The 26,882-nt window shown below is 40.9% G+C and overlaps 1 protein-coding gene across 1 annotated transcript in view; it reads left to right on the top strand.

Annotated features, from left to right (window-relative positions):
* The first annotated feature begins 1,138 nt into the window (after window positions 1-1,138).
* Window positions 1,139-26,882, top strand: part of Lipt1 (Lipoyltransferase 1) — a 57,173-nt gene continuing 31,429 nt past the window's right edge. Inside the window, exons 1-2 of the mRNA XM_071678752.1 lie at window positions 1,139-2,245; window positions 18,932-19,043. Of these exons, the coding sequence (XP_071534853.1) occupies window positions 1,794-2,245; window positions 18,932-19,043 (564 nt within the window). The 5' untranslated portion in view covers window positions 1,139-1,793. The remainder of the gene's footprint in view (window positions 2,246-18,931; window positions 19,044-26,882) is intronic.

Below are 26,882 nucleotides of genomic sequence, written 5' to 3'. Positions count from 1 at the left end.
TATTTTAACATATCCTGCACAGGTTTTTGACGTTTATTTGAGTTCTTGTAAACCTCATAGAGGGATAAAGATGGGAGGGAGAGAGTACTATACTGTCCCATCCTTTTGATGCATATCAATAAAATATTTCAGTTTGAATATCATGTAGCAGTGTCCGTGTGTGTGTGTGTGTGTGTGTGTGTGTGTGTGTGTAATTACCTACTTGTAAAAACATTTGCACTGTACGGGCCCCGTCTTGAACACTAGACCTTATTCAAAGTCGCAAGAGAGCATTGCCTCGGACAACCGGAGTGGAGGCCTTGGAACGCTTTCCAGTGCAGGGAAGGAGCTATCAACGTCGTTCACTGGTTCCTTAGCGACTAAGAAAACGGCCTATTCTTTACTGTCACAATGCTTTTTAAACTTATGCACACTGCAATATCTGTGTGTATTGAACTTTTTTTGTACTGTGCTGGGAGGGAGTTTTACGCTGACTCGAGTGCGTGTATGTGTACACAAGAGTGTCACTGAGTGCTAATATAGGTAGTCTGAAGAGTCTGAAGATGTCACAACCTTTTTTATTGTCTTCTATTTCTTTCTTTTTCATCTAGACGCAGCACCCAGCGTTTCTTCAAGGATCATAGATATAACCTATAACGTTCTGTCTTTTACAGAATTAACGATAGGTCTGTAGGTATATTACTTTATAAATATGTAAACCTAATAATTCATCATTGATTGCCATTGGAATGATATGGTTCAGTTAACCAAATATAATCATCGGTACTGGATGACGATTGATTTAGAACTTTTGTTTGCTTTGTTTCACAAAATTGATATTTTTTCTCTCTAAATACTAATTAGATTAATCAAATCAATTTAATGATCTAGTTACAAAGGTAGAGAAAGATGTAGATAAGATAGAATTTTGGAAGTAGGTGCGCACAATCGCACTTACAGTGTTGGCAAAGTACGATTAATACTCAATGTGCCTTTACATGAAAGATACTCCATTTTCATAGAAAAAATAGAATTGAATATCTTTCTGTACGTTATCCAATATAATTATTTAACGGAAAATGCAGAAACAGAGGAAAAAGAATAGGAAGTATTATACGACAAGTTTTCCATGAGTTGTTTGTCGCTGGCAGCAACTTGTAACTTACAGCTGATCCTGACGCATTAAGTATAGGTGTGTCCACGTTCGACCTAAGTGAAAGCTTCACCAGTGCTCCAAGCGCCTGATAAGTTACATTACATTTGTTGACAGACAAATCATTAGTTAGGTTTTTTTCTGGTTGTGCTTATCAAACGAAGAAAATCAAGAGCACACCCAATGGTTAAAAGAGAAAACACATACGAGACTCGTCTCCGTCGGAATGGTCTAGGTTCTCTCCATCAAACGTACAAGTGGCTGCATATGACTCAAGATTTACATGATCATCTCATCGTCCTTGAAGGCAGCGAATGTAGAAGTATCAAGTTTGAACTAGGCTGCAATGTCCTTTAACTAATTTTTTTGCAGTCGTGTTTACGGAGTGCAAATACTTCAACTTTATACTGTATAGTGTTTCTGAAATTTGACTGGCAGGGAAACTACTTCGATTTCTTAGCCTACTCTTATCCTGACTGTTTGATTATACAGCATTTAGTCTACTGAGCCAGTAGGACCTCCAAACACAAACCCCAAATTGAATCTCAGATTTTGTATTTGTGAAATATCCCAAGTAGAATTTAATTAGATTTTGCTAGAAACATTGATCCATTGTTCTTGAAAAAAGGTAGTCATAAAGTCTTACGATAAGATATTGAAGATGTTCTCCATGAGAAAGGTTGCAAGCCATCTTTCCCCTTACTATGGGGCTCTGGCTTCCTTGCCAACACTTGGTGTTGATTCCCTGGCAGGGCCAGGAGTGCTGCGCTACACCAGTAGTGGTAGTACTCTTAGTAAGAATTTGAAGTCTAAGAAATCAAAAACACCTCCCAAGCGAGTCGTGTTTATCTCCCAGTCCACGGATATATTTTCCAACCTGGCCTTCGAAGACTGGCTGTACAAGAATTGGTCATTTGAGAAACGGAATATCCTCTTGCTGTGGCGCAACTCCCCTTGTGTGGTGATTGGCAGGCATCAGAACCCTTATGTGGAGGCTAACCTGCCATACTTGGAGAGTGCTGGAGTGCCCATGGCCAGACGCAACAGTGGCGGAGGAACAGTCTACCATGATGAGGGCAACCTCAACTGTACATTTTTCACCACAAGGGACAGGTAATGGCAGTCACGTAGTCTGTACGGATTCTTTTTGTATCATGTTACGTAGTGACTGAAGGAAGTTGTATGGCGTGAGCTTGATTAAAAGTTCTGTATGAAGTGAGAGCTTTAATAAGGTTTAGTGGTTAGAATTGCATAATTGGAGTTATCAAAGGTTTGATATTGATCTTGTGGTTTTCATTAAAATATTCGAACCTAAGAGCCCAGTGTAAAGTAATTGATTGTGGTTAGTTTAGCGACAAGTATTGTCGGTAATGTTATCCCTTAAGCCGCTAATGGATTGCATTGAGGTAACTTTTGGGGTTTAACTCCTTGCTTAGGGTTAAGATTGATGTTTGTTTTAATCTAACAGTTTTTCCAAGTCTTCGAGGAACTACGTATGTGAGCTAACCCGCTTACCATTGACTTGGTCAAATTGAAATTGATGTTAACCTTTCATCTAAATATTTATTTATACGAATCTCAAGAAACGTAGATATATAGTTATAGCCGGTAAATCCAGTAATACAGGGAAGCTAACGAGCCAGTTCAAAATGCTTGGCAAAAGAATAAATATACAAACATTGGAAGTAGATGTAGAACTACAGGACCACCTTAGGTGTGTGTATGTGTATTATATACAGAAATAACTTTATTGATAATGTGGCTGAACAAATTTATGGATGTTAAACAATGAAAAACTTGAAGAAATATTAAGGGAATGTAGAAAATTTGCTCCACCAAGATGATTTTCACTTTTTTTAGAATGTAGTATGTACAGTAAATAGTGTTAAAGTATTAGATAAGACTGTGAATAGTATAAATATTGTGATCAGTGTTCTGTATATATTAACCCATATACAGTATTAGGTTAGAGTAGAAATCTATTTCACCCAATTGTCTTGCATAATGACAATAATAGATTAACTAGCCAACTAACTACATGACCCTACCAAGGATGTGGGCAGGGCATTTTAGAATCCCGTAGAGAATAAAGAAGAGAAAGTGAGGTATTCTTAATCTTAGGATAGTTAGCCATAGTGTAGGGATACACTGTAGTCCCGGCCATGTATGATGAAAATAACTCGCAGAATATTATCTAGGATAACGTCTGAAGGAAAACGCATTTTTGAATTGTCAGTTTAATCAAGCAGTCTGCCTCTAGGAATTTGCTTTTGACTTCAAAATAGAATTCACAGCAGTAAACTCTTTCTTAGAAGTAAGTAATTCTATTTATGCAATGAGTCCGACTAGCAGTGGTTGCACTTTATCCCCTGTCGCCCATAGCAAGTGTACAAAAGTGGGGAGGGTTTTGAAGTTCACGGAAAACGTCTTTAGATACGCCGATTCCCGAAGTAATATACGACACAGCCAAATCGAAGTTTTCCCTGCATTGAACATGAGAAGGAATGAAGGCATTAAGACGCAAACCGGTGTCCTTTCCCTATTATTACTGGGGGAGGGGACAACATGATACAGGAGGGGTTAACCTTGTTAAGCCTTGTGGGGTGGGGAAGCATGCTACCCCCCCCCCCCGAGGAACGACAAGCGAAGGTGTTCAAACATAAGACTGTCGTGCAATCGGCTTATATAGTATAAGGAACCTTTACTCCTATTTTTTCTATTTTATGTATATAAGGTAATGTATTAATGTTTACCGTATTTTGATTTTCTTGGTGATATTTTGCAGATAGAGGATTAGAGGTTACCCCGTCAGCTTCCTGTGGCATATCTGGATTCTTTGGAAAATAATCTGTCCTTCCTTTATCGCCCATTGTCGCTTTTAAAGAACACGTATCCCGAGTTCTCGGGTGAACAATGGTTGTGTAAAGTATATTTGAAGATTGTAACATTTACCCCCATTTTACGTGGAAAACCTCCCCTTTTATTTAAGATTTAGGATGGAGCAGTAAATTTGTGAATCCCAATCCTGGTTATTTCATAGAATACTTTTTTCCTTTTAAATAGGAATTGCACATGGGAAGTAAATAATTTAGCATATTTGAAACTATGCGTTTTTCCTTGGGAAAAAGTGGAGCTGTATCTACAAATTGTGCCAAACCAGCCAGAATGTGATAGATACATTGTCCTTTTTGATTACGGCTTCCAATAACTAGTAACATAGGCAGGAAAGCCTCTTGTGATTACGAATTGTACAGCTTGTGGTACACCATGGGTGAAAAGTCATCTTTTGCGAGATTGTATCTTCGTATGTTGACGAGACAGAGAACAGTTTTGTCAACAACTCTTTTCAAAGAAGTCATTACCGTCCCTGCTACTGAATGCAGCTCAGTCTTGGCGCTTCAGGAGTCCCTGGAAGGTGTGTCATATGGTGTTATACCCGTAGTAACCCTTATTAATAAGGAATCCTTATATATATATATATATATATATATATATATATATATATATATATATATATATATATATATATATATATATACCATAGGCTAAATTTTAAGACTGGACCTCTTCAGTGAAAGTGAGGGCTTATTTGGTCTGGCATGAAACAACGTATGTGTATTTAAAGTAGAAGAAAGTTATAGATGCGCGCCAAGATGTGTTGGGTTACCACTTGTGGGAGCTGTTGCTGGGGGGAGCCTGTAGTCGGGTGGTTGGACTTTTTGCCAGTTAAGCACGTGTCCAGTGGCTTGTGTCGCCTGCCAATGATGCGTAGAACTTGTCCTTTGGTGGACATGTTACTCCTTGAACTGCGCATGTTACACCATTGTCAGTTTTTAAAGTTTGGATTTAGGTGTATCAGTTTTTGTAGGCTGGATAAAGATATTTATAGTTTATACATCCTTCATCATTAACGGCGAGGCCTTGAGGAAGCTGGCTGGTCTCGGTACTGAGAATATTTAGACTAACAGTAGTTCAGGGTTTACGAATTGCGTGGCTGACTGACGTTGTTTAAACTTTTTTTTTTTTTCAGTGTAGGGGGGATAGTTTTCGTGATTTCTTTCAAATAGCTCTGAAATTTAATAACTCCAGAAGTGAACAAATTCTTAGGCTAACTATTTCAGACGCATAGCTTAATATGATACTGAATGGCATTGCATACGACTAACCACCGTCCATATCAGTTGAATGTTAACTGATACGGAGGGGAAATATATGTGTTGTGAACAGGTATGTTCTGATCGCATGCCAGGAATCCTAATTGCAGACATCAGTAAGTGTTTAAAGGGAAGGACGCCCTAACAGTGAGAGAATCCTATTTTCGTTAGATTATTTCAACTCGATAGCTTGTTAGGTTTCTGAAAATAAGAGTCTATTTATATCTCGGACGCCCGTTCCTTCCGGGAACACCCATCGAGGGGGTGGCCAAGGTATAAGTCCTGCCCTTTTATGCCTCCATCGTGTACACTGTTCCACGCATTCTTGCACCATGTCTCTCCCTTCAGTATTCCTTGTACTATATTTCTCTGTCACAGGTGGTCTCCTCTCGCACCAACCCTTTTAATTGTACTATCATACACTCTCCTTGTAATCTGTCTTGCATTCTTTCCACATGCCCATCACCTCAAAATATTACGTTTCACCTGTTCTACTACACCACAATTCTTTTTTGCAATCCCAGTCTTACCACACCTCTCATACACCCTATCATTTCACTCTCCATTCCATTTAGTCATACCGCTTACTCCTCACAAATAGCTCATTTTTACAGCCTGGACCCTATGACTCATTCCATGTCCGCTTCGGCTGCCTTATGTCAGGGTTGGAAGGACTATGCTGCCCTTAATCCTCTCTTCACTCCCATTCGTACATTTCCACCGTTCATTATTCTTTTAAGGGACTCAATGACTCTTGTACCCAATACTGCTGTCTCCCTTTCTCTCCTTTCATATCACCAAACTTACACAGGAAAACTCCCAAGTACTTAAATTTCTCTCTAGTCTTTTCTCCCCATATCCAAAGCACAGTTTTGTATATTTTTTTTTTATTTCCCTGCAGGGTTTTGCTAAATCTACATTTTCACTTTTTTCATTGAAACACCATTACCTTCTTTTACGTAGGTACGCCTTACTTGCGTTTGCCTTCAATTGTCTACGCCTACATACACAAAATACACTTGCAACCTTCTGCAACTCCACTCTGCAAACAACACTATCATCCGCAAACGGTCTTGTCAATAGCCGCCAAACCTCACTGCCACACTATCTCTGCACCACCTTCGTTTAGTTTTGCTTCCACTTTTCTTATAATTCCATCCACATATGTTAAAAAGCCACGGTGACATCACACAGCCCTGCCTCACACCTACATGAATATCAAAACTCATTCGACTCGCCATGCTCTCTTACACATATATTTGCTAAAGAAGGCTTTTACTCAATATATGCTTAACATATCCCATAAAGCATTCCACTCATTTCTATCATACACTTCCTCCAGATCCATAAAAGCTGCATAGAACGTCTTGTCTTTACGTTCTTTTGCAGTCATTTTCACCACAAAAATCTGCAGCACACATCCCCTACCTTAACTAAGTCCCCCTTTCTTCTCACTTATTCTGCATTCATTGACTTCCATCACTGTATCAGTCAGCACTTTTATACTTCTTGGATCCATAAACTTTTTGCCTCTATAACTGTTGCATACATCTTTAGCATAAAGGAATGATAATAGCTTTCACCCAGTCTTCAGGCACCACCTTGTTTCAGTGCTGAATTACATATCAAAAGCATCCACTCTTATCACACTTTCTTCTCCGTGCTTCAGCATTTCAGCTGTTGTACCGTCTACCCCAGGTGCATTTACTACCTTAAGCCTCATTGCCACATTTTACCTCCTTTGTTGCAATAGGCCCTTGCATTTGTATACTCTTCCTTGCATCCTCCACACCCATGTATGTAACACCTTCTCCAACATTCACAAGTTCTTCAAAATACTCTTTCCATCTTCCTTTCACTTCCTCCTTTTGATTCAGCAATTCCTTATCTTCACTTCCCATGTTAACATTTCCTCTCTTACATTCACCTCTTTCCTTTTTCACCTCCCACCAATGCAGTTTCTTATTTTCCCTAAACTTATCACTTGACTCTTATGAAATCTTCATCTACTCTTTCTTTGGTTTCCTCTATCAGCTTCTTAACATTCATCTTACACATATTCTATCCTCCTCCTTTGCTGAACTTCCATTGGTACATTCCTTTTGAGCAATCTAACATATATGCCTTTTTCTTCTCTTCCACAGCATTTCCAATCTGATCCATCCACCATGCATTTCTCTTTTTATTCCTGTATCTCATGACCTTGTATTTACCACCTTTAACAGTCTTTCTCAACATATTAAACACCTCATTCACAGATGACTGCATCCCTACATTTACTGCACTTCAATCTAAACTTTTGGTTACCCTCCTTTCATACAGCTTCTTGCTTTCTTGCATCCTTTATCTTGCTAACACCTTTACCTCCATTCTTCCTTACAATGTACCTCCACTTCTACCTGATCCTCACCCCCACAAGAACTGCACAATGGTCAGTCTCCAAAGAATCCTCTCACAGCTCTAGCATCTAGTGCGGCCTTTTTCAGTCTTTCATCCACTGCCACGTAGTCAATCAAACACTTTTGCTGTTCTCTGCCATCGTTTCTAATCCATGTATACTTGTGGATCATCTTGTGCTGAAAAATAGTGTTTGCAAAGAATAAACTCTCATCACAGCCATCCATAAGATAACTTTCCTATCTCATTTACTCTAGGCACCCCTCATTTACCATCTCGCTTATGTCATCATATCCCATCGCATTAATATCCACCCATTACAACCATCTTTCCATCTCAGTGCCCATTGTTATACAGTCAATCAAATTTCTCCAGAGACACATCATTTCATCCTTACCTCACACTGTCTTCATATTCACAGGGACATATACACATGCCTATGCATGCTTCACAATACCAGTCTCTCCTTTCACCCACACTACTCTTGATCCGTTCCATCCTTGCTCTGTAACACCTTCCCATACTCTTGGTGATAGCATAGTTGCACATCCTTCTTTTTCTCTTCCCTGATGATTTTTATTTATTCCCTTCCATGCTCTCACATATATATTCACATTCACATGTATGTTCATTTATTCATCATTTCCATTTTCACTTCTTACATCCTGCCCAAGGATATGGGATTCCTCAATACCCAGCTCATCCAAATTATGATTCTATCTTCCTTAAATTATTCAGGACCTGGTAATGTGGGGTGGGGTGGGGTGGGGGGGGGGGGGGGGGCTGAAAATATCCCCTCCCTTTTAGGTGTGTGGCTGTGGTGAGGGAGGGGGAGACAAGAATATTTGGTCATGGGGCACCAAACTTCTCTATAAGTTACAGGTAGATAACTAAAGTAAGGACACCTCAGAAAATGGAGCATGTATTAGTCATCCCATGCTAAAGCAACAGTTTAACAACTTAGAGCAACCCATTGCAAACATCTCAAAATCAATCATCATTTGTCATGTACAGATTGGTTGGTTTGTTGGCAGTCAGTGTCTTTATACTCTGTAACTGAAAAATGTCTTATATTTTTAGGTGTTAAAGATAATTCTTAGAGCATGTACACCCTCATATGGTCATCCAGATGTGAAGCTAGTTTTTTGTATTGGATTAGATGAGATACAGTGTTACACTATTTTTGATGAACAAGGCTCATGCAAAAATCTTATACATGTAAAAGCCCAGTCAGTTTAAAAGGATCATTATAATGAACTCATATAGAAACTACATTTGATCTCGATAGATGAAATTGAATGTGTTTGTAAGTTGGTGTACATACCTCAACAGTTACTACCAGCTCATTAGACTAAATACCCCTTATGTTATGTCAGTAGGATTGATAATGCTCATTTTGTGGTATGCAATGCCATTTAAGTTGATATTATTATAGCATTATTATGAAAAAACCAATATAATGTATATAACACCTTTAATATTGAATTATACTCTTTCTTTGATATTGATATAGCATTATTGTGATGAAAACAGGCTCCAATAATTCTCCGATACTTGTCATGATAGATGAAAAGCTTTGTAAGTTTGGAAGTATAAGAGAAATGCAATAGTACAAAGTTGTGTTGCAGTTGAATTTGTTAAGAGGGGGTGACTATGTTGTTGATTGGTTAGTAAGGATATTCATTGTATGTATGGATCGTGGTGAAGTGCCTGAGGATTGGGGGAATGCATGTATGGTGCCATTGTTCAAAGGCAAAAGGAATAAAGTTGAATGTTCAAACTACAGAAGCATTAGTTTGTTGAGTATTCCTGGAAAATTGTAAGTCCTGGTTCAGTCCATTGACAGCACGTCCACCCCAGTATACCACATCGTTCCAATTCACTCTATTCCTTGCACGCCTTTCACCCTCTTGTATGTTCAGGCCCCAATCGCTCAAAATCTTTTTCAGTCTATCCTTCCACCTCCAATTTGGTCTCCCGCTTCTCCTTGTTCCCTCCACCTCTGACACGTATATCCTCTTTGTTAATTTTTTCTCACTCATTCTCTCCATATGTCCAAGCCATTTCAAAACACCATGGAAATCCTCCTCTCCAGTTTTTTCTTTTCCATTGGCAGCACGTCGACCCTAGTATACCACATCCTTTCAGTTCACTCTATCCAATACATGCCTTTTACCCTCCTGCATGTTCAGGCTCCAGTTGCTTAAAACCTTTTCAACTCACTCCTTCCATCTCCGATTTAGTCTCTTTGTTCTTGTTCCCTCTACTTCTAAAAATATTTCTTTGTCAACCTTTTGTCTCATTCTCTCCATATGTTCAGACTATATCAGCACACCCTCTTCAGTCCTTTCAGCCACTCTTCTGATGACTTACTCAATCAAACCACCCTGTGCCACTTTTTGTCCTCATACATTTCATTTCCAACACATCCATCCTCCTCCACACAGCTTTATCTTTAGTCCATGCCTTGCATGCATTATATGTTGTTAGGACTACTGTTCCTTCAAACATGCTCATTTTTGCTCTCCCAGATAATGTTTCCTTTTTCCCCACGTTCTTCAGTGCGTCCATCGCCCCCTCACCCACCCTATGACTTGCTCTCACTTCCATGGTTCCATTTGCTGCCATGTCCACTACCAGGTACCTAGAACACTTCACTTTCTCCAATTTTCCTCCCTTCAAACTCACACCTCAGCTTACCTGTCACTCAACCCTGATAAACCATGCTTTTATTCACATTTACTCTCATGTTCCACCTCTCATACACACTTCCAATCACTGTCACCAATTTCTGCCGCCAGTGCTGCATCATCAGCAAACAACTGACTTGCTCTCAAATCCCTTTCATCCCCAGTCTGCATAATCACCCCTGTCTTCAAGACTGTCCAGGTACCACCCATACAAATAATACATATATACACGTGATTGTCCCAGATGTGTTTACCAAATGGCGTCCTAGCTACGTCTCATCGTTGTATATCAGCTGACTTGTATTTGCTTCTTGTATCTCCACTGATGATGTGATTATCACGAAAGCGCATTTGGGAACTTATCGTGTTTCATTTTCCCCATGGACTCATAGGAATAGACTTCATCACGCGCAAAATTGTGATCCTTTCCTATGTGTGTGTATATATATGTATATATATATATATATATATATATATATATATATATATATATATATATATATATATATATATTATACTTTGTCGCTGTCTCCCGCGTTAGCGAGGTAGCGCAAGAAAACAGACGAAAGAATGGCCCAACCCATCCACATACACATGTATATACATACACGTCCACACACGCACCTATACATACCTATACATTTCAATATATATATATATATATATATATATATATATATATATATATATATATATATATATATTTTTTTTTTTTTTTTTTTTATACTTTGTCGCTGTCTCCCGCGTTTGCGAGGTAGCGCAAGGAAACAGACGAAAGAAATGGCCCAACCCCCCCCCCCCCATACACATGTACATACACACGTCCACACACGCAAATATACATACCTACACAGCTTTCCATGGTTTACCCCAGACGCTTCACATGCCTTGATTCAATCCACTGACAGCACGTCAACCCCTGTATACCACATGACTCCAATTCACTCTATTCCTTGCCCTCCTTTCACCCTCCTGCATGTTCAGGCCCCGATCACACAAAATCTTTTTCACTCCATCTTTCCACCTCCAATTTGGTCTCCCTCTTCTCCTCGTTCCCTCCACCTCCGACACATATATCCTCTTGGTCAATCTCTCCTCACTCATTCTCTCCATGTGCCCAAACCATTTCAAAACACCCTCTTCTGCTCTCTCAACCACGCTCTTTTTATTTCCACACATCTCTCTTACCCTTACGTTACTTACTCGATCAAACCACCTCACACCACACATTGTCCTCAAACATCTCATTTCCAGCACATCCATCCTCCTGCGCACATCTCTATCCATAGCCCACGCCTCGCAACCATACAACATTGTTGGAACCACTATTCCCTCAAACATACCCATTTTTGCTTTCCGAGATAATGTTCTCGACTTCCACACATATATATATATATTTTTTTTTTTTTTTTTTTTTTTGTCGCTGTCTCCCGCGTTTGCGAGGTAGCGCAAGGAAACAGACGAAAGAAATGGCCCAACCCACCCCCATACACATGTATATACATACGTCCACACACGCAAATATACATACCTACACAGCTTTCCATGGTTTACCCCAGACGCTTCACATGCCCTGATTCAATCCACTGACAGCACGTCAACGCCGGTATACCACATCGATCCAATTCACTCTATTCCTTGCCCTCCTTTCACCCTCCTGCATGTTCAGGCCCCGATCACACAAAATCTTTTTCACTCCATCTTTCCACCTCCAATTTGGTCTTCCACTTCTCCTCGTTCCCTCCACCTCCGACACATATATCCTCTTGGTCAATCTTTCCTCACTCATTCTCTCCATGTGCCCAAACCATTTCAAAACACCCTCTTCTGCTCTCTCAACCACGCTCTTTTTATTTCCACACATCTCTCTTACCCTTACGTTACTTACTCGATCAAACCACCTCACACCACACATTGTCCTCAAACATCTCATTTCCAGCACATCCATCCTCCTGCGCACAACTCTATCCATAGCCCACGCCTCGCAACCATACAACATTGTTGGAACCACTATTCCTTCAAACATACCCATTTTTGCTTTCCGAGATAATGTTCTCGACTTCCACACATTCTTCAAGGCTCCCAGGATTTTCGCCCACTCCCCCACCCTATGATCCACTTCCGCTTCCATGGTTCCATCCGCTGCCAGATCCACTCCCAGATATCTAAAACACTTTACTTCCTCCAGTTTTTCTCCATTCAAACTTACCTCCCAGTTGACTTGACCCTCAACCCTACTGTACCTAATTACCGTGCTCTTATTCACATTTACTCTTAACTTTCTTCTTTCACACACTTTACCAAACTCAGTCACCAGCTTCTGCAGTTTCTCACACGAATCCGCCACCAGCGCTGTATCATCAGCGAACAACAACTGACTCACTTCCCAAGCTCTCTCATATATATATATTACACACATATATACACATGTACATAATTCATACTTGTTGCCTTTATTCATTCTCGTCGCCACCCCACCACACAAGTGCGCGAGGTAGCGCTAGGAATAGACAAGAATAGAAGACTGAGCTTTAGAGGTAAAAGCTCCTTGCCCAATTCTTTATTATGTTCCTTCTTTTTCAACGAGAATACACTATAGGAGGATTTTCACCCCCCCCCCCCCCCAATCTTGGTCGCTTTCTACGACATATAGGAGATAATTGGGCAGTATTTTCTCCTATGCCCAGGGATAATATATATAATTGTTTGCCATATCCCGTGCAGCAAGGTAGCTCTAGGAATAGACTGAATGGACTAATTTGATCATAACCCTGTAGTTGTATAATGAACTAAAACTAGAGCCCCTCATCCACAGCCAAGCCCCACAGATCTGTCCATGGTTTGCCTTGATCGCTTCAGATGCCCTGGTTTGGTCTACTTGACAGCACGTTTACTTCTGTGTACCACATCGCTCCAATTCACACTGTCTCTGACTACACGACCTTCTGCAGTTTTGGTCCATTTGCCCTCAAAACATATTTCATTTCATCCATCTACTTGCACTTCTTTTCTTTGTATTTTCCATAGCCGACATGTATATCATCTTAGCCTTTCCTCACTCTTCCTTTCCTTATGTCCAAAACATTTTAACACACCCTTGTCATCTGCCTCATGCATGTTTTTTCTGACTTCCATATCTCTTTTTTTAGTACTTTCTTATTTGGTCAACTCTCTTCACACCACTTATTGTCTTCAAACATTTCGTTTCCAGCACAGCTACCCTTTTCCACATTTTCATTTAAGGCCTACACCTAGCATCCATATAATGCCGTTGGGACTACTATATCATCAGACATATCCGTCTTTATCTCCACAAAGATTGACCTCTCTACACAACTATTCACCGTGCCCAGGACCTTAGCCACTTTACCCACCCTATGGGTTACTTCAACTCCCACGACTCCATCGATTACAGTCCTTAGCCACTTCACCCACCCTATGGGTTACTTCAACTCCCACGCCTCCATCGATTACAGTGTCCAGCCCCATGTATTTAAAAGTCTTCCCTCTCACTCTCCGACAAACCTGTCTCTCTCAAGCGAAACTTAATGACTTTTGTTCTCATTAACGATCACACGCACTCCCAAAACTCAGGAACCAGCTTCTGCATTTCATCGCTCGAGTGGCCAGTAAAGACAGTGTCATCAAACAGAAATTGACTAGACTCGTGGGCCCCTCCACCCCAGAAGGCTGCAGACCTGCCCCTCTTTTTAAGGCCCGTGCATTCACCTCCTTTACCCCCCAGTCCATAAGCAGATTTAAACAGCTGTGGGATGACATCACACATACCTGCTGGAAACCCTCCTAGAGGTGAATCACTCTCCCTCTGAGTCGGAGTCCTCTTTCTACTCCCACACGTCTTATACTCCCGTGATGAAAACTAGCTCTGCTTTAAGTGACTTTCTTCCCACATCTATTGTTCCCTCATCCTTGTTACATCCTCACACATCAAAGCGTTAGAACCTCTAGTTATTCATCGCTTTTAGGCATGAAATATATTTATAAAAACTTGAATCTGTATGGATAGAATTATATATTTTGTTTTCATTTCAAAGGATAATGAAAACTTAGGAACGATTTGTATAAAATGCATTTTTTCCATAATTTATTAGCCTTTTGAAATATTTATTATAAAAATTGTTGCACTGTTTGTCTTTCCATTGTTGCTTAAAATTCATATTTGACTCCCGAGACGTATGTTTTTTGGTATTTTCTAATTTAATGTTCCACAGTGATATTGCAAGTGTAGGTGTCATACTTGGGCCTGTTTCATTCCCATAAAGTGACCATGCATTAAAATAGTGCTAACAGTCTTCAGCTGAGAGTGTATTGTCTCAAAATACTTCCTGTTTGCGGAGTAATGCCACACTTCGGTACCTTTCTTTATTCTGTATTTTGTTCTTATTTAAGTTTTCAAGTCACGTCTGGCGTGTCAATAACGTACCTTACATCATTGTGAGATGTAACTCTCATATATAGTTTGGTGGATATTTCTGCTTTAGCATCGGCATCTGCTGCCATTTCATTACCGCCAAAACTATCTTATTCGAGACATTGAGCGGATTGAAATAATCTAACCTTGGACTCTGAACTATGCATAGCGTAGTTTTGTGGGATATATCTTGGAGCGCACTGTGCGATTCGTAGTGAGTTGAAGACGTCTTTATAGGAGATTACTGAATTAAGTGCATTTGGGAAACCCTGCAGTTTGCAGTAAATATAGAAGATTCTCTTGATAGTTTGCTCATTGAGATTCTTCAGTATTTACGTCATTGTCAACACCATCTCATTTTGCTCCACAAGTAGATATATATTATGTGTGCATGATTAGTATCATGCTGAAGGAACATACTTTTTCGTACTTATCAAGCCCTTGCAAAGTGTGATCTTGGTAACCGTTTAGGTAGTGAATCAAGGAAAATCTACATGAATTACGTCCAAATCACTCAGTAGTTTCATTTTTTATAGTAAAAGTTTTAGAGAACTGTACATAATAATCAAATATCCACTATCCTCATAGGATTAAAACCATCCTTTTATTTGGTACTCCAGCTTCACCACATTTATGTTCGCCCCGGCTTTATGATGCAACCCCAAGGTTTTTGTGTGGGCGGTGGATAGGTATTATAGTTTGTAACCGTCGCACGTGCCCGTCGTCAGGTCAGCCGTTGGTCGTTCTGGGAAACGAAAGTAACACCTATGAGGTTTACACCCTTACCAGGAAATGTCCATGTCGACAATACTTAGGTGTACTCCAGGAAGATATTCCCGTCGGTACCCGTCAGTCGACTTAACTTAGTTAATGGGGCTGAAAGCTTACCCGGCCGTCTCAAGATTATGGTAAACAAGGTAGCAAAATAGATGATTTGTTTTTCTTTCCATTTGTCATGCTTTTTTTTTTTAAGGTGTACAAGCATGATCTGCAGAATGAAAGATGAAACTTAAAATTCATTGCTTTGTTTTGTCGCGACTCCTACGGAAACTAAAGATGGTCACTGGCAAAACTATTCTTGAAAAACACCTGCCGGATGTGGCTTGCATATGCTTCGAACGTTTAGTCGCTGTGAAGTTTACCTTGTAGAAAATGAAGTGTATGATTATTATAAAGACCAACTTGAGATGTTTATCAGCACGCGATGTGGACAGAGTGACTCGCCTGTTTCAAATATTACATCATCAGTCTGCTCGGCGATGGTGTCGAATGTTTTTTTTTTTTTTTTTTCATCTTTTCAGAGGCTTCAGTCACAGACAAAAGTCCACCTCAAGGCCAGGCCTTTATTTCAATATAGAGAAGTTCAGGAAAGGGGTAAAAAGGAGGAAGTGAAAAACCCGTTTTCTGAAATGTGGCAGCTCATAGTTATGCGAGCGTGGAGAGGCCAGAGCTTCAAGGTGTACGGAAGAAAACAAGTTATGAAAACGGCCGATTTTTGCGTTGCCAGTGGCCACACAGTAATCATGTGACTCACCATCTAGCCTGGGTGGTATACTAGTGGTGGGAGCACACAAGTAGCCAGCTCTCGGGAGCAAAACCAAAGTTATACTTATGGAAGAAGAAAGTGAACCAACATTTCGGCATAGGGCAAGCAGTTCACGTCTTGAAGTTAGCCTGAAAGTTTATAAGTGAGGGTTTTCGACTCTTGTCAAGTAAGGGTGCAGAGCTAGAACCACCCTAGATGTGAGAGCAGTAAGTTCTCAATACAAGAACGAATCAATTCATTGCATAAACAGAGCAACTTCGAAACAAAAGAAATTTCCGCATCTAAACAGGACTCCCACTTTCTTAGAGGCAGACGTAGCTAATAACATAAATGTGGGGTTTCCAAGATAGTTTGGATATTATAATAATAGTATGTTCATGGATAGTTTGAGTGTTATAATAATAGTATGGTCATCGATGGTTTGAGTGTTATTGTAATAGTATGTTCATCGATAGTTTGAATGTTATAGTATGTTCATCGAGTCGAGAGTGGGAATTACAGAACAGTCAAAGGAGAGAGGAAAGCTGAGAAGAAATTTCGATAGAGAGATGGGTAGGAAATAGGTCTTGGAAACATTAAACTTAACCAGATTGCGTTTACGCCGCTGTGATATCTTGTCCAAGTCTGAGTTTACTGAGGAAGTTGTTTGAGACGAGATGCAGATCAAGCAGAATTAAGGGATGTGGAAGAATGCCGTGTTGAGTCGTTATTTGTGGAAGAAAGGAAATCGTTGATAGAGAAAAAGTGTAGGGGACAGAACCGAACCTTGAGGGACACCCCTGTTGATAGAGAAAGAGGGAAAGGCTGATCCATTGACAGCCATCGAGATAGATCGGCCGTAGAGGAAGCTAGATACTATGGGAGCAAAGTGAGGGAGGGATACCAAAAGAGGGTTGTTGAGAGATGCGACCTCAATGCCACACGTAAGTTCAGAGGCTTACTCTCAGTACATGGAGGTGGATGCCATTGGGACCATAACCCTTGCTTGTGTCCGGAGAGAGAAACACTTCTCGGACAGTTCGAAAAGAAATTACAGGGAGGGGCATATCATATGTAAGAGAAGCATCAGTGGGTGAAGGGATGGTAACTGTAGTCAGGTAATGTCCATTGGCTTAACACATTTCTGTAACAGAGATACATCTTCCATTATCGATCACGCATAATATAAGTGGTGACACTTGCCATAGGTGGCCCACCTACTGCAGACAAATAAGGTATGTTGTCGGAGAGGGTGTGCGTGATTGGTTATGATCAGAAAGAGGACGCCCTCAGGGATGTGAGTTCTCTCACGTAGTATGGCCTTAAGTAACAAGTTTATCGGTTCTCTACCCCTGGACTTTGTACTTATTTGTGTCACTTGGAATATTTTATCACTAGAGTACGGGACGATAGCGGGTTATGGCTTGACATATGTAGAATTAGTCTGATGTAGATTGTTTTTGAGGTAGAATTTGAAAAAAAAAGTATTTCCAAGAATTACTTAGATCGGCCTTAAGTAACAAGTTTATCGGTTCTCAACCCTTGACTTTGTTCTTATGTGTCACTTGGAATATTTTATCACTAGAGTTCGGGACGATAGTGGGTTATGGCTTGACATATGTAGAATTATTAGTATTGTGTAGGTTGTTTTTGGGGGAAGAATTGTGTGCAGTTACGTAGAATTTGAAAAAAGTATTTCCAAGAATTACTTAGATCGTACTGTTAACGAATAATGTTTTCATATATTCCTGATATCAAATAATTTAATGTATATAAATTTGTCTTCCCGTAGTAGGGAGACGGCATTAAGGGTATACATATCTGTTTAAACAGGTGTCTTAAGGAGGTAAGGGAGTATAGAGGTCTTTCACATCCTAACTCGTTTATTTAGTTTCTCGTACCCTCTAGTTGCTCGTTTCCTTCTATTTTCAAAGAATTTCTCAGTGTGTCGATCTACGTTGGGCCGTTGGTTAAGGAAATTTAGAATTTCTAGTATCCCGTTTTCATTCCATTTTCTACGTATGCAACTTAGAATTTCTAGTATCCCTTTTTCATTCCATTTTCTACTTATGCTACTTTAAGGTTGCTTTCTTATTCATGCAGCTCATCCTCCGTACCTCAGCTATAGAGTGTTGCACAGAAGTGAACCTCCAGCAAAATGTCTCCGGAAGTGTAGTGACCAAACTTTTTATGCATGAACTACGTGCTGTAAATATTTTTTTCCGAACGTGCCATCCTCGTGTGAGAAAGGCAGTTTTTACAATGACTAGTATAGGAACCATCTTTATAAACTTCCCTGTTTAGATAAGCTGGATATTGTTGATGGATAGCTTTTATTACGCTGATTTGTTTATACATTATTTTGATAGTGCTGTCCCGCCTCTAACCTTGTACACACACCAACCCCAGCCTGAGCAAAGGAATTCACCTATCGACGAATGCTGAACGGAGGATGAACGCCTAGGTTAGGTGAGGGACGACTGCCGCGCCTAGACATAGAGCCCATTGGGTCTCGACGCCGGTCGGAATGTGTGTGTGTGTGTGTGTGTGCTCTCGCGCAACATGCACCTATTCAGTACCATGCCTTTTGTATCTCCGCAGGTACAACCGGAAGGAGAACCTGGAGATGATATGTAACGCCCTTCGGGAAGACTTCGGTCTCCAAGTGGAGGCCAACCAGCGGGACGATGTGATCCTCGGTGACAATTATAAGGTAAGTAGGTTCGTGTGCCAACTAGGATATGAGCAATCCACTATCATGTACAATAGGGTGGCGGGTAAGATATCACCCACTCATACTCCCGCCACAGTGTTGGGTGGCAACGAGGAAGCCACCCACACACATGTGTCTCTAGCCAGTTTTATAGTGGGGGCGCCAACCCACCGTAGTATGAGCCGTAGATCTAGCCATCTTGGACGAGTTCCAGTCTAGATTTAGATAATCGTATTCACCGGTACACGTCTTCTACACAGTACTTAGATTATCTCAGACTTGAATGTGATAAAAAGGTAATTATACGGCTTTGGGTATACCAGATCTACAAAAAGTTTTCGTTGCGATAATTCACAACATCGCCCGAATTAAGAGGTATTGGTCGGAATGAAATTAGTGTACTTTGGTATGTCATATTTGACTTTGAAGGACACTGGTCATGAATGTTTTACCAACACGGTGAGGAATATTACCGACACGGTGAGGAATATTACTGACACGGTGAGGAATATTACCAACACAGTGAGGAATATTACTGACACGGTGAGGAATATTACTGACACGGTGAGGAATATTACCGACACGGTGAGGAATATTACCGACACGGTGAGGAATATTACCGACACGGTGAGGAATATTACCGACACGGTGAGGAATATTACTGACACTGAGGAATATTACTGACACAGTGAGGAATATTACTGACACGGTGAGGAATATTACCACACAGTGAGGAATATTACTGACACGGTGAGGAATATTACTGACACAGTGAGGAATATTACTGACACGGTGACAGTATTTTACTGATAGCTTTCCGAAGTTTATTTACCATGGACGCTTCACACGACCTGGTTCGGCCATGCTTTCCGAAGTTTATTTACCATGGACGCTTCACACGACCTGGTTCAGGTCATTGATAGCTAAAGGTTGCTTGCTCGGGAGTTTTATGTATTTGTTGTATGTTAGCGACTTAACGGTGGCAGCTGAAATACAGACTTCGAGTGGACGATGACGAATCTGTCAGTCAGGAAAGAATATATATCACTTATTTAGAGGAGAGCTGAGTACTGAGATTTGGAATCAGTTCGTAAGTGGTTGATGGAGGTGTCATTCCATACAGGTAAAACCGAGTCCATTTTGTTTGCTTTCAAGCATCTGTTGAATAATGTTTATTACATTAAGGTATCGTGTATTGGAAACGGAAGAGAATTAGTCATGTGTAATCTACCCAGGCGTAACGCTAGCCTAGCAATCATTGGATGACAATATTGCTGCTCAGTTACTTAGTAAGTTCACACTCGACTATCTGTACAGATACATCGCAATTTCGTTCTGAAAACTAAAACTTTTATTGGATTTGATTTTTTGTCGGTAATGCAAATTAACCTCGCAAGATATATACGTAAACGCTCCTCCCAAAAATTATATTGGCTTTGATCAATTTCGCGTGTTTTGTACCCTCCAAGTAGAATACAGGGGGAACACTAGAAGTATAGACAAATTGATAACATGGCAAATGGTAGTGGTCCAGAATACATGAGATATAACGTTTAAAATAGTTCAGAATCAACACAGGTATGGAACTGTAGCTGGTGGTTTATGTGTTCAATACAGAGTAGGAGGTTTCAGTGAGTTCGTGTGTGTGTATATATATATATATATATATATATATATATATATATATATATATATATATATATGTATATATATATTATAGAAATAAATAAATAGAAATATCTTATACATTCGCCATTTCCCGCTTCGGCGAGGTAGCGTTATGTGCAGAGGACTTAGCCTTTGAGGGAAAATCCTCACTTGGCCCCCTTCTCTGTTCCTTCTTTTAGAATCTAAAAGTCAGAATTGGTAGAATTTTATGGGATGATCTTCCAGTGGCTTTCAAACCATGTCAAAGATGTTTTTAAGAAACTTGTATAATCGTTTGTGATAAATGAATTAGGTGCTAATGGCCTTGATGTGTTTGTAATCAATTGATTTTTCTACATTGGTGTTAATAACTGTGCTCAGCTGTTTATTGTTAGTTTTTGCTGAAATTAGTTATCACGTGTGTTTTATACTACTCTCTCGTTGCTGTTCGTTACTTTGTGCCATCAATCGTTGTCATGACCACACTGGAAATAAGTATTTTAGATATACTTTATGTGCTATCCTCGGTGAAATGTGTAAACATCTTCACTGTCCACGTATTTCGCTAAAATCAGTCTATCCACACACACACACACACACACACACACACACACACACACACACACACATATATATATATATATATATATATATGTGTGTGTGTGTGTGTGTGTGTGTGTGTGTGTGGTGGTTTGATCGAGTAAGTAATGTAAGGGTAAGAGAGATGTGTGGAAATAGATGAGCGTGGTTGAGAGAGTAGAAGAGGGTGTTTTGAAATGGTTTGGTCACATGGAGAGAATGAGTGAGGAAAGATTGACCAAGAGGATATATGTGTCGGAGGTGGAGGGAACGAGGAGAAGTGGGAGACCAAATTGGAGGTGGAAAGATGGAGTGAAAAAGATTTTGAGTGATCGGGGCCTGAACATGCAGGAGGGTGAAAGGCGGGCAAGGAATAGAGTGAATTGGATCGATGTGGTATACCGGGGTCGACGTGCTGTCAATGGATTGAATCAGGGCATGTGAAGCGTCTGGGGTAAACCATGGAAAGTTGTGTGGGGCCTGGATGTGGAAAGGGAGCTGTGGTTTCGGGCATTATTGTATGACAGCTAGAGACTGAGGGTGAACGAATGGGGCCTTTGTTGTCTTTTCCTAGAGCTACCTCGCACACATGAGGGGGAGGGGCATGTTATTCAATGTGTGGCGAGGTGGCGATGGGAATGAATAAAGGAAGACAGTGTGAATTGTGTGCATGTGTATATATGTATATGTCTGTGTGTGTATATATATGTGTACATTGAGATGTATGGGTATGTATATTTGCGTGTGTGGACGTGTATGTATATACATGTATATGGGGGTGGGTTGGGCCATTTCTTTCGTCTGTTTCCTTGCGCTACCTCCCAAACGCGGAAGACAGCGACAAAGCAAAATAAAAAAAATATATAAATGTATGTATGGACTTGTAAACAACGAGGGAAAATCAAACTGGGAAATTTGCTTGAGCGCTTTCATGTATTTCAACGTATCTTCAGAAGCAAATAGTAACAAATGACGAATGTAGGAAAACATACAGAGACAATAGTAGATGTTAACAGGATCATCTTCGGAAGGAAATAGTAACAAATCACGGATGGAGGAAAATATACACAGCAACAGATGTTACAGGATCACATATATCCATATGTAAAGACCTATAACAAATCACGGTTGGAGGAAATATACACAGACAACAAATATTACAGAATCGCATACATCCATATATAAAAACCTAGTAAGAGCCCGGAAGTGATGTCGGCAACTTACCTGTCCCATCTTAGATAAGAGTTTTACTAGGATTTTGGGTCATGCATCTGGGAACTGTTAGTTCTTAGTAAAGATCTCGGCCAAGATTTCGGGCTCCACACTTGGCAACACCTAGCGTGGGGTGTTGCTTCTGGCCTCTAGCCTATCATTTCCTACTGTTACTCGCGGCCGCGGTGCAGGCCATACATAGGACCGAGCGCGGCCACTCACCCCTTGTTACCAAGTGTGAGCTTTAGGCCACCCACCTGCCACCATTTGGTGCGGTTCGTGGCCGGGGTGCAGCCGACGTACCTGCCAACCCCTGGTATAGTCGGCTGATGAGATGAAAGGGATAGGCTTCGGTTATCTCGTCATTCATGTAATACGTCAGTCGTAAGAACCAGCAGCACGTGTAGTGGTTTGTGTCGCAATTTTGTGTTCTGTGTGAGTGATGTAGTTTTCATTTAGTAATTGTATGTTTGTAGTACTGAAACTGTGGTATATGTAGATGTTTTATATCTAGGGTCGTTCTCTTTGACCTCTCTCTTAGCCAGAGTGGATTCAAAAGCCTTCTGTCACTGTGATCAACAGCCATATGGTTGTAATGTTGCTAGCCTCTTCCAATTCATTTATCATTTGGGCCACTGCGCCTCTTTAGCTTTCTCTGTGTTCCTGGCTCTTATGTCTTAAACCCGTGGCACGCGCCTTGCTACTACTTTCCTATTTCTATGAGGTGGTCATTCTAGGATTGACCATGTGTTATCTCCTTACTTCGAATAGTTAAACAGTAAAGATTTTTGAGTGTCCTCTTTGTTGCTCAACCTACTGTCTACTACTGAGGTTTAAAACTACCAGGGAGCTTTAACTACTTTCACCATTTTTCCTGTACTAACTCTCATGATTATGCATTTGTCCATTTCATATGTTACTGTATACGAAAATTGTGCCTTAAGTTGACTACTATCGTTGGAACGTAATGCATCCTCTGAATAAAGTAATTCACCGAAACAATGCTAGAGCTTTCGTGTTGCCCGGAGCCATCTTACACCCTCTATGTTAGGATAGCTGGTCTTACTTTCTCACCAAAACGGAACTCTCGGGCTCCAGTAAGACAGGGTATGGGAAACAAACAAGAAATGGCAATCTTACACTAGGCTGAGTTGGCCGCAACAAGTTATGGCTGGCACCTTTTTTTTTTTTCGGGTACGGAGAAATCGCGTGCCTCAGTCATGCCCATCCGGGTGATACTAATCAGACTTCACAACTTCTTCTATGGTGTATACCAGAATGCTCTGACCAGACTGATCCCAGGCCGGTGCAACACTGGTAAGTTCATGTCAGGGTAAGTAAGTAGTGCGTTACGTAAAGCGAGCGCCCCCTTGTCCGGTAACTAGACCGCACGTGATCACCTTGGTCTGTTGCTAGGGTCGAATAACACGTGGGAGGTGCACATGTGACCGGCACACGTGAGAGGTGAACTCTTGGCCCAGCGCTGGACCCCAAAAGGGAGGGGGACGTGGTTGCTGGACGTGGGACCGTCTAGGGCCCCTGGGACTCTTTTTTCATTATTAATCTGTACCACTTTTTCATATATATATTTTTAAACTAAACAGAGAACCTGCGTCTTTACTTCCTGATGCCCTACATGCATTAGAGTCTAATGCATGTACCACCCGGCTCTCCTGTCTGCTGGTCTGCGCTATAGCCAGCGCCAAGCAAATGATAAACTAATTATTATACTGGAGTAATGATAGATACTATGTTTCTTAATAGATATTACTGATACTTTTATACGTACTTTGAGCTATAGACGACTGCTGCTTTGATTTTGCTCTGTTTATGAGCTCGATGCTTAACATAACTAGGGTACTGAGTTTAAAATGTTCTTGTAGGCCGTATTAGGTAGTAGGCTGTTGGCAGCAGCCGCCCAGGGTAATACTGCCGTCCTAACTAAGGTGCTCTAAGTGGTACCTGGAACTGTCTTACACCCACCATGTCAGGATTGCTGGTCTTTGTCTCATCAAAACATGACTACTGAGCTAGTCCTGTCATGTCATTACAAGCACCATACATATATTCAAACCTCACTTGTTTTCTTCACATACGTCATCTTGCCATCTCCTATCTGCACAGTCGTTTTCAAATGTAATCATGATTGAATCCAACAGACCTAACTATGACCCCCTAGTCCCCGGCATCATGGGGTGCTAAGAATCTCCGGGTTGCCGCCTGATTCAACTGGAAATGAGAGGGAAGAGCTCAGACGGCTGTAGTACCGAGAACTCCCACGACCTTATCCTCTCTGATGGATTTCCCTGTTTTGTTGTTATTGTTCACAGTACCCACATCGTGGTCTTTCTTCTGTAGAACACTATCTGTCAAGCACCTCTGAATATCTTACTTCTTTACGAGACCCAGTTGACTGATGATGTTCACACTAGCCCCTCTTTTATATCCAACTATAATCTCCACTCGCGATTTCGGTTCATAGGTAGTGTCTTTGCTTATTCCAACATCAACACGCCTCGAGGAATTTAATTCCCCGCACTTTGATGTTATCTGGCCCAAGGTCTCTCTCTCTCTCTCTCTCTCTCTCTCTCTCTCTCTCTCTCTCTCTCTCTCTCTCTCTCTCTCTCTCTCTCAACAGTCACACTTTTCCGTTATTTCGCTTACTGATCTCCAAATTCAAATATTTTATTTTTTCAACCATCTAAGTTCCTGTCATGAGACTAGGGCATCATTTCACCCTTAAGGCAAGATCCTTTACTTGGACTTACGTTCACCATAGGGAATGGCTGAATTCTTCCCCTACGGTTGGTGGAGGAAGAGGATTGAAGCCCTTCCGTTCTCCGTTCTCGGTGAGCTAGAGCAAGGTATCTCCCATCCCACCCTTATTCCTGACCGCTGCGACCACTCTCCTAATATTCTGAATCTGTTTTTCGCCTTTAGTCCTTCGCGCTGTATATTCACAATCTCATCCCCAGTTGGTTCATCTGACCACACTTTCATAAATGTATCTATTTTAATGGTACCTTCCCCTCTATCAGTCCCTTTTAAACGTAAGTAATAGCATCTCAACAAAGCTGATTGGAATAAATTACGAACATTTTCTGACGTTCCTTGGGTAAATTATTGTGTGGTGATGCTTCTGTCTCCGCCGAACGCATATCGGGGGTTATTGTTGCGGGAATGGAAACCTCTTCTTCCAAGCCATGGTTCAACTGTTCCAGTTGTTCACTCCCTGGTGCTGCTCTTACTCATTACATGCCCCTTCCCGTAATCTCTTTTCGAATTGTCCGAAAGCACTATTCTCTCCGGACACAAGCAAGGCTTACGATCCCAATGGCATTCCGTGCACTGAAAGAGTGCGCCTCTGACCTTGCACTTGTGCTAATGTCAGTCTTAAAACTTGAAGCTGTGCTTATTCTCAAGTCATTTCAATTAAATCTATCACTTGAAGACTGAGTTGTACAATTCCATCCCCGATCAATCCCAATTTAAAGCTGGTCTCATCCAATTGAACTCCTTATATTCTTGAATTTTCCTGTTGCATGACATCTACGATTTCCAAGGTCTTTGAATCCTCCACACTTCCTTATTTCCCAGCTTCTTAACTCAAATCTTCTATTATCTGTCTCATTCCCAATTTTGGTCCTTGTAGTTCCTTTGATATATCCACTGTTTTGACAGCTTGCTTTAGGTCTTAACGTCCAGCCCTCATCTTTTGTCCTTATCTCTCACTCTCTTTTCTATCCTTTATCTAACTTCCTCTCCTTGAAGGTTCTGTCCTTCTCATCTTGTTTTTAAACTCATTTTACTTGGTCTTCAGTTGCTGTCTCAACTTTCTACTTTATCATATTACATTTATGCTTCTCTTCTACATTGTAATTCCACCTGATCTGATCTTTTGACATTGGTAAGTAACCGTTGAAACTATCCAAACTCTATTCTATCGAAAATCCAACCCTCATTTACGGTAATCATTTGACAAGGGATCTTCTTTTTTAAAGCAAACTAGAATGGAGTCCTGTTTAGATGTCGAAATTTACTTTCCTTCGAACAGTTGCTCTGCTTCTACAAAGGATTGATCCGTCATTGTACGGAGCACGCCTCACATATCTGGGGTGGTTCGAGCTCTGCATCTTTACTTGACAAAGTTGTGTCGAAGCTTCAAAACTTGACCCGCTTGCCCTGCATCGCATTGTTGGTTCACTTTCTTTTATAGGTATTGCTTTGGTTTTTGCTCCCAAGAGCTGGCTGCTTGTGTGCCCCCACCACTAGCTAGACCACGCAATATTGGGCATGCTGCTGCATTACATGTTACCTGTGTTGCCGTTGGCAATTCCAGGGGAGGCCGTTTTGATGGCTGTTTCTTTCCGTAAACCTCGAAGCTTTGGAATTCTATACCCT

This window comes from Panulirus ornatus, chromosome 2 (assembly GCF_036320965.1).
Source record: "Panulirus ornatus isolate Po-2019 chromosome 2, ASM3632096v1, whole genome shotgun sequence".
NCBI classification, from domain to species: Eukaryota; Metazoa; Arthropoda; class Malacostraca; order Decapoda; family Palinuridae; genus Panulirus; species Panulirus ornatus.
This window is presented reverse-complemented; position numbering and strand designations above follow the sequence as displayed.